This window comes from Chlamydomonas reinhardtii, chromosome 1, assembly GCF_000002595.2.
Source record: "Chlamydomonas reinhardtii strain CC-503 cw92 mt+ chromosome 1, whole genome shotgun sequence".
Classification (NCBI taxonomy): Eukaryota; Viridiplantae; Chlorophyta; class Chlorophyceae; order Chlamydomonadales; family Chlamydomonadaceae; genus Chlamydomonas; species Chlamydomonas reinhardtii.
Window position 1 is genome coordinate 126,532 of NC_057004.1, and position 11,615 is coordinate 138,146.

An 11,615-nucleotide genomic window follows, 5' to 3' on the forward strand; every position below is an offset into this window, starting at 1 on the left:
TCCGTGCGGGTGCGGTGCGGCGCCTGGACGAGGGAGGGGGGCAAGGGCCCCGGTTAACTCCGAGACCAGGAGAAGATGACCAGGCCGTGGTGCATGTAGCAGCCAACTGTCTGTCGTCGGCACTCGTCATTATCCACGGCACATCCTGCTCCTCCGCGCCGCGCGATCCCCCCGTCACCAATTGGATTATCACTACCTGCATACAAAACCACCCACCAGCGACAGTTGCTACATCATATAACTGCATCAGTCAGGCGATGTGATTGTAACAAACGTTGTCCGCCAGTTGATTAGTCATACTGCACACAACCGGACTACGCCAACCCGCCCCTTACCATGGGCCCCATACCCTTAGCCCGGACCCGCCGCCATGGCCCCTCCCGCTCCGCTCAGCGCTTCCCGCAGGTCCGCGAGTGCGGTCGCCAGCGCAGTCTCCGGGACCTGCCCGCTGGCCACACACTCGAGGGTGACATAGGACACGACAGGCCGGCAGAAAGCGGACTTGCGGAAGCAGGGCACCTCCAGCTTGCAGCCCCGGTCAGCGACCCTGCGGCGCGGCATCGGGATGTTTCCGGAGTTTAAGTTTCAGCAACGCCACGGGGCCTACGAACCTTGCCCAATCGTCAAGCGGCATTGCTTGTGGCTTGCAATGCCCTGGCCTTACATGCGGCACAGGCCTTCATAGCACGCCGTGCGACGGGCCTTCTGGTGTTGCAGCCAGTCGCCCATAGCCTGCAGGGCCGCCGCCCGGTCTGCCGCGCCCAACACCGCTGGGAGGCTGGCGAGGTACAGCTGCACGTGCTGTACGGCAGCAGGAGCAGTCTTTGGGGCCCCTGATGTCCCTGCAACTGCCACATCCACCGCTGCCGCCCCCGCCGGCCCTGCCGCCCCCGCCGGCCCTGCCGCCCCCGCTCCCGCCACCGCTGTCGGCTCCGTGCCGCGCCCCAGCGCGAGCACCGCCTGCTGCGCCAGCGCCCCCTCTAGCTCCTGCCGCAAGCGGTGCCACGCCCGCTTGGCGATGTGGCGGCAGTGCTCCGCGTCCTCGCCCACGTCGTGGCCGCAGCTGAGCCGCAGCCAGCAGTCCCGACCCAGACCGGCCAGACCGCTGGTGCTGCGGGCGCTGGCGCTGCTGCCTATGGCCAGCTGGCAGCCGCACTCGCCGGCGCTGTGGGGGGTTGGGGGTGGGGCGTGGTCCGAATCCGGAACAGTGCAGGGGTAGGCGGGCTGGGTTTGTCAGTGCTTGCGATCTAACCAACTTTGCGCCCAAGCATCTCGAGAACAGGCGGGGAGAGACGGTGCGCCGACAGGTGCCTGAGGAGTGTCCACTGAGCCAACATGCTCCCGCACATGGCTGGCAAACGGCCAGCTGCTCAGCTGCAGGACCATCACTACCCCCCCCCCCCCACCGTGCGCTACACCCGACCGGCCTACCCAACCCCCCCCCCCCAGCTCACAGCTTCACAAGGCCGCGGTACACGTCACCACCGCTGCGCCGCTGCCGCTCCAGCCAGTCGCCCGCAGCCGCCAGCGCCCGACCCAGGTCCGCCGCCCGCCGCACAGGCCGCAGCCGGCTTAGCCGCAGGCGGAAGCAGGCCGGCGCCAGGCCGCCACCGCCGCCGCTCGACTCGGCCCCGGGCTCGGGCTCCGCCTCAGCAGCCGCAGGAGCAGCAGGTTCGGTGGCGCTGCCGCTGTGCCCCACCGCCGCGGCCCCCTCGCAGTCGCTGTCGTCAGCCAGGCGCCTCCGCTTCCGGCCACCGCCACCTGCGGCCACCGCCTTGCCCAGCGACCCTGGTGCCAGCCGCGCCTCCAGCCCCGCGGGGAGGTTGTCGGCGGCGCCGGCTGACGTGAAGGCCTCCGCTGGCGTGCTCGTCTCCTTGGCGCAGTCCTTGGACTGCCGCCAGTGCTGCCACAACGTGTTCAGAGCCTCCTGGAGGCGCTCACTGGCGGTACCCAGCGTGCACTCAGGGTTGGGCACATCGCGCTTGAGGGAGAGAATGAGGGCTGGTGTGTCCTGCTGGCCGCAGCCGCCACAGGTGGGAACCACCAGCCGGTAGCCCCACTGGTCGACCCTGTGTGACGCAGCAGGTTGCGCACGCGTCAGGGACGGTCAGGGATCGGGCGCGGTTGTTGCAACGTGGCTTTTGCGTGACGGTGATGAATTTAGGTTGAGTGGTGTCTACACGGCTTCTTAATGGTGGCACGCATTCAAACACGTTTGCCCATGGACGAGAAACGCGTGTACGGTACCCCTTGGTGAAACTTACGCATTGCACAGCTGCAGGTAGCATTGGGCATGGCGGGCCACTTGTAACTGCAACCAGTCAGAGAAGAGCCGCACGGCCCTAACGCGCTGCGACAGCGGCATGTCCATGACGCCCTCAATGCTGGCCAAACGCACAAACATGATCCGGCCAGGACCGGAGCCATTCGGCTTTGCCGGACCCGCTCTCGTACTCGCCGCTGCCGCCTGTGGGACCTCCAGACTGGAGCCAGGCGGCACCGGTGGCGCACGCGGAGGCAGTTGATTGCCAGCGGCTGCCCTTCCAACGAGCATGCGCGGGGTTCTGCTGCGGGCTGCCGTGCCTGTCCCCGCTCCTGGCCCCGTCCTGGCGCGCGCCGCCTGTAGCCTCTCGGCCGCCTGAACTGCCCCGGACCAGGCCTGGCTCAGTGCTCCCCGCAGGCGCTCGAGGGCGGCCGTCAGCGCAATCACCGGGTTACGGCTGCTGCCGGGCTGCAAGCGAAGGATGATGGACGCCGTGGCAGCCTGGTGGAGACCTGATCCGTGGCTGCAGGGCACCTCCAGCGTGCAGCCCCGGCCGGCGGTCCTGCAGCAGATCATCGGGTGAGGTAAGTTAAAAGTGCGGGATACTACAGTGCCCAACCGTTAGGCGGCTTTGCTTGTGGCTCGCAATGCCCTGACCTTACATGCGGCACAGGCCTTTATAGCACGCCGTGCGACGGGCCTTCTGGTGTTGCAGCCAGTCGCCCATAGCCTGCAGGGCCGCCGCCCGGTCTGCCGCGCCCAACACCGCTGGGAGGCTGGCGAGGTACAGCTGCACGTGCTGTACGGCAGCAGGAGCAGTCTTTGGGGCCCCTGATGTCCCTGCAACTGCCACATCCACCGCTGCCGCCCCCGCCGGCCCTGCCGCCCCCGCTCCCGCCACCGCTGTCGGCTCCGTGCCGCGCCCCAGCGCGAGCACCGCCTGCTGCGCCAGCGCCCCCTCCAGCTCCTGCCGCAAGCGGTGCCACGCCCGCTTGGCGACGCGGCGGCAGTGCTCCGCGTCCTCGCCCACGTCGTGGCCGCAGCTGAGCCGCAGCCAGCAGTCCCGACCCAGACCGGCCAGACCGCTGGTGCTGCGGGCGCTGGCGCTGCTGCCCATGGCCAGCTGGCAGCCGCACTCGCCGGCGCTGTGGGGGGTTGGGGGTGGGGCGTGGTCCGAATCCGGAACAGTGCAGGGGTAGGCGGGTTGGGTTAGTCAGTGCTTGCGATCTAACCAACTTTGCGCCCAAGCATCTCGAGGACAGGCGGGGCGAGACGGTGCGCCCAGACAGTGCGCCGACAGGTGCCTGCGGAATGTCCACTCAGCCCACATACTCCCGCACATGACCGGCAAACGGCCAGCTGCTCAGCTGCAGGACCATCACTACCCCCGCCACCGTGCACTACACCCACCGGCCCGCCCTCTCCGTCCCCCCTAACTCACAGCTTCACAAGGCCGCGGTACACGTCACCACCGCTGCGCCGCTGCTGCTCCAGCCAGTCGCCCGCAGCCGCCAGCGCCCGACCCGGGTCCGCCGCCCGCCGCACAGGCCGCAGCCGGCTTAGCCGCAGGCGGAAGCAGGCCGGCGCCAGGCCGCCACCGCCGCCGCTCGACTCGGCCCCGGGCTCGGGCTCCGCCTCAACAGCCGCAGGAGCAGCAGGTTCGGTGGCGCTGCCGCTGTGCCCCGCCGCCGCGGCCCCCTCGCAGTCGCTGTCGTCAGCCGGGCGCCTCCGCTTGCGGCCACCGCCGCTGCCGCTTCCACTGCCGCCTGCAGCCTCCGCCTGCACCTGCGCCGCCTGCCCGCTCCCCCCTGGTGGTCCCAGCCGCGCCCGCAGCTCCTCCTGGAGTTTGTCGCTGTCTGCGCTGTCACTGCCCGGCAGGCCGGCAGCACAGGCGGCGGGTGCGGGCGGCGCCCCCAGCGCCTCCCTGGCGGTTGTGCTGCTGGTGGTCCAGTACTCCAGGAAGTCGTGGAAGTCGGCGTGCCAGGCGTTGGCGCGGCCCGTCACCGCGGAGCTGCGGAGGGCAGAGAGGAGGGCAGAGAGGAGGGCAGAGAGGAGGGCAGAGGGGCATCACGTATGCACGGTGCGACTGCGTTCCCAGCCTCTCGCACAACAGCCCTGACGACACAGCACTGCACTGCACACCGCAAACTCGCAAAGGCACACCGGGCTGCACCGGAAACCAGACACTCACAGCAGCCTGCCGCTGGTGTGCCTCACGCCCGGGTGCAGCAGCTCTAGCTCCATGCCGGCGTCCAGCGCCGCGCGCGCCGCGGCCGTGAAATCGTCGTCGCCGGTCAGCAGCACCAGCACGCTGCGGGGCGCGGCGCCGGAGGCGGACTGGGCCTGGATGAAGGCGTTGACGCGCTGTGGGGCCCAGGCGGGCAGGTGTCGGGAGGCATTGGGGATGGGTATTCATCGTGTGCGGAATGGGCACACACATGGGCACTGTCGTGTCCCAGTAGCGTGTGCATCCAGGGCAAAACTACTGGCGTCAACTCCTCCCTGCTGGCAACAGGCCACAGGGTGCAAAACCGCGCCGCACCTGCAGCAGCTTGGCGTCCGTGGAGCCGCTCTTGGTCCCTCCCGGCGCCAGCACCGTCTCCACCGCCCCCACCAGGTAGTCGACCTGCCACTGGCCGTAGGTCCGCACCAGGTCCCTGAGCGAAATGGAGCTCACGGAGGCGACGAAGCCGGCCCGCTTGCGGCGCTGGAGGTACTGGAAGGCGTTGGTGATGGCCCTGGCGGAGCCCGGGGGAGGGGCGGGAGGGGGATGGCGCAGGGGTTGTCAATTGGGTCTGCCTGGGAAATTTGGCTGGTGTGTTGAGGCTCGGGCCCGAAATATTGCGGTCCGGAAGCTCACCTCTCCACGACAGCGACGGGTAGGGAAAGGGGCGGCCGCGCGTTCTCGATATCCCTACAAGGATTGTCATTCGTTATGATATCCTTGTTGCAGAAGCATTGGCTGAAGATCGCCCTCACCAGCAGATAAACACCTCCTTCTGGTTCGCGCCATCTCGGCCCTGAACTCGCAGACGCTCGAGCTTCTCCCTTGCCGCAGCAGTCACTTTACCCATCTCCACTACATTTTAGACAAGCATGGTCGGTGAAAGGGCTCCATGCAGGCTAGCACTAGGCTAAGAAGAATGCGCATTGTGTCGTGTCGCAGTTCAGGTCGCAGTTCTCACGAGAGGGCTTAAAGGCAGAGCAGTGGTGTTTGTGCCGTGTGTTATATGGCGTGTTTGTAACGTATGTGCAGAGTGCAATTGCGCAACGACAGAAAGAAAGACAGACGCCGACAGCTCAGCAGACAGTTCACAGAGGTTCACAGCTGCCCCCCCCCCCCCCCCGAAAATTCGCCCCTTATCCCTGTGGAGCAAGACAGCGCAGGTGACGCCATAACAATCCAGAGATAAGATTTCAGACACACAAGCCTCTAGGGCTCAGCCCCTAGCCTTACGAGCCTCGGCTCGTGAGGAAGCGCACAACATTTTCGTTGGCGGCTTTGGCTTTCGTTACTAACTTTTTGTAGCCTTTTGCGGGCTCTGTGAGGCTTTACGACTTGGTTACGACTTGGTTTGGATGGCTTCGGCCTTGGGTGGGTGCGTCGCGCCCTGTTTTCGGCATCGCGCGTTCTGTGGCGGCTGGCCGCGTCTGGGTGGCCGGCCGCGCTCGTTCTGCTCTGTGGTCGCTTTTTGGTTTCGTGTGTGCAGGTTACGGGTGGCCCTGGTGGTCGCTCGTGGCCCGGCGCAAGCTTCGATGTTCCGTGGTGCTCCTCGGCGCCTCTCCTCGTGCCGCCTGGCCCGCCGTCGTCTCCACCGGCGGCCTTGCTGGCTCAGCAGATAGTTAGGTTGCGGGTGCCGTTCGTAGCATGGCGGTTCAGGGACCGTTAGGCATCAGGTGACGCTGGTCGGGTAGTCCCGGGTGTCGGGTTGTGAGTGCCCGGGCGGCTGTTGCCCGGGCGCCCGGGCGGCTGGTGCTCCTGTTCGCCTCCGGGCGCGCGCGTGCCTGTTTGATGGGTCGGTCTAGTTCGCTGGTGGGGCGGGTGGAGGGCGGTGTGCCCGTGGCGAGGTGTTGTGGTGTACTGGTGGTTTGGTCAGTTTCCGGCTCGGTTTCCCTTTGTGGTGCCTCGGCACCGACGTTTCCGGACATGGGCCTCCGGGCCAAGACATTGCGCGTCTGTGACGCCGACGAGAAAATGTGTGGTGCTTGCGTTTGATGGGGATGTCGGCAGACCTCTGGCCTGTCGCGCCTTGTTGTGCGTTGGTGCTGCCGCCAAAAGACCTAAACGAGATGAGGGGTGTTACGTGGCGGTGGGGCTTTGGCGGGCTTCGGCTTGGCTTCGACTCATGTGCGTAACACTATGAAGGTCGGCAGCCAACCAGGGGGCGGGTGTTGTTTCTCTGGGTCGCAGATGGCCCTTCGCGGCGTGGGTACGGCGTGCCCCCGCTTGTCGGGCTGTCCCTTCAATTGTAATCCGCATCCTTAACCCTTGCGGCCTTGTCGGATGACTGTGGGACGCGCTAGCTGTGCATGCATGTCCATCCCCTGTACGGTGCCCTCGAGCGCTTGAGAACTTCAGCGGGTGAATGGGCCTACGTGGCGCTGTACCGCTTGGGCTACACAGCTTGGGTGCTGTACGGCGGGTTACAGGCGGGCTGGGGCCCGGCCTTCCTTTGCTGTGCGCCACGCGGATGAGTAGGGATGAGTCCCATCGGACCGGGCCTCCTTGTCGTCTCACATGTAGGCCAGGATGCACGACACCGAGGCTGTGAGGCATCATCCACCGATCACAAACTGTAACAAGTCAATTTTGTCCAGGAGGGTTGCCTCCCTGGTTGCCTCCGTCTGGTACGGTTTGTGCACACTGCAGGCAACCGCGTACCGCCATCACCAGCCAGAGCGCCACGCCTCTCAATGGGCGCGCGCCTGTTCAGTCCCAGCCGTCAGTCTCCGCTCGCTGCCTCGCTCGCTGCGTCACACCATTAGAGGACCCGAGATGGCACCAACACCGACACCGCAACATATTCAGTGTACACAGACACGACAAGCACCGTCCCGAAGAGCCTAACACCTAGTGTACTATCCAGCCGCTTGTGACAGCCGTGTCCGCGTCACATCCCTATCATCTACTTTCCCGTGGGGAGCATCTCGCAGCGCCTTTAGGCGCGCTCCCAATGCAAGTCGCAGGCCAACAGAGGCCCCGCGCCCTCCCTCGTCCCGCACAGCTTTTGAGGCCCATGCTCTCGCGGCGGCCATACTGGTTCACCTGGTCCGCGCTGTCGCATGCCTTGCCCCAAGCAATCAGCCGGCCAGGCCAGCAGCAGTCGCCCCCAGTCCTGTGGAGCGACCGGTCCCGTCACAAAGTCATGACGGCCGCTGTCTGGTTGGCGTGCAGCACACCCGGTGCCGCTCCTTGGCTGCGTTCCACACAGCTGCAGCCGCCCGCCGCCACCCGCCCGCCGTGTGGCTGGCAGGCTTAGGCCTTGCGGCGGTTGTTCTTCTTGGCGGCGGCAGCCTTGAAGCCGTCGGCGTCAGTAGCGGCGGCTGACGTGGAGGGGCCGCCCTTGAACGCCTCCGCTGGCGTGGGCAGCGACGAGTCGCCCAGCGACACCGGCGTCACCACCTCCATCTTGCCCCACGTCCGCGCGGGCGCGGCGGGGCGGGGAGCCGGCGCAGCAGCAGCCGGCGCGGGCGTAGCGGCAGCGCCGCCATTGGCCGCTGGCGCACGAGCGCCGGAGGCGGGGGCCGCCGGCGCGTAGGCCGCGGCGGCGGGCACGGAGGAGACAACCGGCACCACGGCGGGCACGGGCGCGGCGGGCGGCGGCGCGGTGCCGTTGGCGGAGGCCTGAACCACCGCGTACTGCTGCTGCACCTGCGCGCTCAGGGCGTCGATGTTGCGAATGTGCGCCGCCACCACCGAGGCCTTCTCGGGGTTGAAACGCGCCATGGCGTCGTAGCGCTTGTGCGAGTCGGCGCGCACCTGGGCGGGCCCAGTTCGTGGGGGAAGGGGCGCGTCAGGACGCAACAGAGGAGCGCACGCGGCGGTACAGCTGCTCAAGCTACCAGCGGCACCACGCCAACATACCTCCCCTGTTTGCCAACGGTGTCTCTGCAGCCGCTGCCCCAGATGCGCCGCTGTACCCGCCCCTACCCCTACCCCCGCCCAGCTGCCTCACCGTGGTGGCGGTGCTGACCAGCTCCTCCGCCAGCCGCAGCGTGTCCGCCATCAGCTTCTCCGCCTCCTCCGACTGGCGCCTGTGGTGCGGGTAGCGCAGAGCATGAAGGTGAGGAGCAGGCGGCGGCGGTGGCGAGGATAGTAATCCACCGACGGACGCTCCTAGCAGCCCTCCCGCACACATCTGCGCACATGCTGTCAATACCCACGTGACCTTCGCTGGGAGTGTGCTACACTCGCCCCCCCTGGGTACGCGACTCCTTTCATGTCACATCATCCGCGCCCAGTACGTAGACCCGCACGCACACGTACTTCCCCGCCATCCCAAGCCGCTACTCCTCCCGCCCCTTCCCCCTCTCCTCCCGCGCACCCACTTGCTGTCCTCCAGGATCTTGCCCGCCACCGCGCCCAGCTGCGCCAGCTTGGACGCCTGCGACATGCGCTGCCGGCAGAACGCCAGCTTGGCCGGCACCTCGCCCAGCGCCGACAGCGCCACGCCCAGCATCGCCTCCGCCGCTGCCACGTAGTCCACCGGGCTGTTCACCTGCGACGTCTGCACCGCCAGCACCTGCTCAGGGCTGGCCGAGGCGGAGCGGCGCGGGTCGGCCAGGCCCGCCAGGCCCTCCGCCAGGTGCAGCGCCTCGCGGTAGTGCGCCGGCGTCAGCGAGGCAGCAGCTGGGGCCGCCTGCACGACACGTAAAACAGCAGCCAGGTGTGAGTACGCACGACTTGCTTGCTCGGCTAAGCCGTCACCAGATGTCCACTCTCCAATCAAGCCTCCCCGTGCAGGCGACATCTCAGCATTCAGGGTACCAGAGGCGTGACCCATCGGTGCCTGTGTGGCCACGGCCGATGAGCTCCCCAGCCTGCGCCCCCTCGCACCTTCTTGCCCGCGCCGCTGCCGCTCTCCCACGTGGAGCGCTGGCGCGCACCCAGCGCCTGGCGCTTCTCGTCGATCTCCGCCGCCTGGGCGCGCAGCGACTGCAGCTGCGCCTCCAGGGTGCGGATCTGGCTCGACACCTGCCCGGGGTCACAAGGCAGGGGCAGGCGGAGGCGCTTCAGGGCCTTGTCCGAGACTTACATGCTCCATACCAGGCCCGGCAAACCAGTACGGCTTGGGCCCTGTGCCGGCTGCACATGCCTCTCCTCAATTTCCAGCCGCCCTTCTCTACAGCCCCCTTTTCTTCGCGGCCCGCACCTGAGCCGCCTGCGCCGTGAGGATCTCCTCCTCGCGCTTGTAGCCGGCCGCCTGCGCCGCGCGGGAAGCCGGGTCCAGCGCAGGCGCGCCCGACGACTTGGACTCCGCCTCCTACAGGGCGCGGCCCGGGGTGCAGGGGGAAGTCAAGGGCGTCATTCGCGCGCCCTGCCGGGCAGCTCAGCATATACCCCGCTCTGTACTCCTGGAGTTTGCAGCCCAGACCCCGCGGTGCTGTCCCCTCACCTCGCCTCCGCCCACAGCCCTTATGCCGCGCGCTCCCCCACACCCCCGCGCACCTTGAGGTGGCCTGCGATGACGGCCTTGAGCTCGTCCACGGAGCGCAGGCAGGCGCCCAGCACGCCGCTGGGCGCGCGGGCCGCGGGGATGGCCTCGGGCTGCAGCATGTCAAACTTCTCCTCCTGCAGCTTCACCAGGTGCCGCGCCACGTTGGCGGTCTCGCTGCGCGGGTGGGCAGAGGCACAGGCAGGTAGGCAGGCGGGCCAGGTAAGCCGACTATCACGGCATGGGGGCAATCAGTTGCAATCAATCGCCATTGCAAAATGCACCCAGCTAGCCTTCAAGAGACGCCCCGGCCCCTCTCGGGCCACTGTGCCTGCTTCTGCCATAGCTCCGGCGCTGGCACTGCGCCCGCTCACTCGCCCAACCCACGCCTGGCCACGCACCGGGTGACGACACCCTTGTTGGCCGCGCCCAGCTTCTGCAGCAGCGCCTGCTGACGGCCAATCTCCTTGTCCAGCGTGTTGACCCGGCTGAGCCAGCTGGCCACCGGGTTGGCGGCCTCCAGCTCCGCGGGGTCCTGGTTGGCGGCGGCCTTCAGCGCCTGCACCACGTTGGTGACGGTGCGCTGTGCGGCGCCGTGCGTGTCCGGGGCGTCGTCGGCCAGCGTGGTGGACAGGCGCACCAGCAGGTTGGCCAGCCCGTTGCAGGCGCCGTTGTCGTTGGGCAGGAAGGACGCCAGCATCTGCGCCAGCACGCCCTCCTTGTCCGCGGACAGCGGCGAGCCGATGCAGCCCGCCGCGCATATCTCAAGCGCCTTGCAGCGCAGGATAACCTGCGGCCGTCGACAAAAAAACGCTTTCGTCGGCGTCGTCAAGGGCATGTGCATGGCAAGGGATCTCTCGCAGCACAAGGCCCCTCTTTCCGGGATATCTGCAGCAGCAGCTGAAGAAACCAGCTGACATGCTTTGGTCCCTTCTGCCTGATGCAGTCTGTGCCCCACTCCAGAGCGCACGGAAGTAGCAACTTAGGCCTTCCTATTCTACCTGCTTGAAGTCCAGGCTGACGCCGTCAGCATCCGCATACTTGAGCTTGGAAGCCTTATCGTTCGCCTACGCAAACAGGTCGAGGAAAGGGCATTCAGCCCAGGCAACCCAGCTGCAGCATGCCGGGACGTGTCCCTAGCCCGAGCCCAGCAAAGGCCAGGCGGTGTTGCAAATTGCCACCACAAGTACAGACGTTTATCGCTGCAGCGATCGGCGCGACCAGAACTGTGCCGAGTGAGCTTCCCTAACGACCGATCTGCCCACTTTGGCCACGCACCAGGCGCGTCCACTCCTTCCAGAGCTTAACCTTGTCTGAAGAAGACTTAGCCTCACGAGCTGCCCGCTCGAATATAGCGCAGGCCTCGTTCACGCCTACGACCAGGTCACTCGGCGGGAGGGACGGCGTCGGGGCCGCGACGGGCGCGGGCGCTGCAGCGGGCTGGGAAGAAGCGGGCGCAGCAGGGGCCGCTCCATTCGCCTGGGCGGGCTTCTTGTTCTTCTTCTTCTTATTCAGCTGGGCCTCTGCCCCAGTCAGCAGCGAGAACGCGTTGGCATTGGACATGGCGCAAGTGTTCTCCGTATGTAAATGATACAGTATACCTCGCACAGCAACTACAAAGTTCCACACAAATATCGCAGTACAGTAATAAGGTTTAAAAGCTGGAGATGTTGCAAACCCCGAGACACGGTTAGCGT

At 66.9% G+C, this 11,615-nt stretch overlaps 2 protein-coding genes across 2 annotated transcripts; both read right to left on the reverse strand.

The window, feature by feature from the left end:
- Positions 1-48: 48 nt before the first annotated feature.
- CHLRE_01g001000v5 (uncharacterized protein) lies at positions 49-5,544 on the reverse strand. Its single transcript, XM_043058086.1, has 10 exons — positions 5,243-5,544; positions 5,124-5,177; positions 4,806-5,001; positions 4,455-4,627; positions 3,705-4,274; positions 2,926-3,408; positions 2,265-2,825; positions 1,455-2,069; positions 665-1,165; positions 49-547 (listed from the first exon to the last, which is right to left on the reverse strand). The coding sequence occupies exons 1-10, from the start codon at positions 5,335-5,337 to the stop codon at positions 352-354; spliced, it is 3,444 nt and encodes a 1,147-aa protein (XP_042928000.1). The 5' UTR covers positions 5,338-5,544; the 3' UTR covers positions 49-351.
- A 1,351-nt stretch (positions 5,545-6,895) lies between these two features.
- On the reverse strand, positions 6,896-11,564 carry CHLRE_01g001100v5 (uncharacterized protein). The gene is made up of 9 exons (XM_043058087.1): positions 11,197-11,564; positions 10,920-10,985; positions 10,320-10,708; positions 9,933-10,095; positions 9,637-9,747; positions 9,321-9,458; positions 8,813-9,123; positions 8,440-8,518; positions 6,896-8,243 (listed from the first exon to the last, which is right to left on the reverse strand). Exons 1-9 carry the CDS (start codon positions 11,479-11,481, stop codon positions 7,740-7,742), a joined length of 2,046 nt encoding a protein of 681 aa, XP_042928001.1. The 5' UTR covers positions 11,482-11,564; the 3' UTR covers positions 6,896-7,739.
- Between the last annotated feature and the right edge of the window lie 51 nt (positions 11,565-11,615).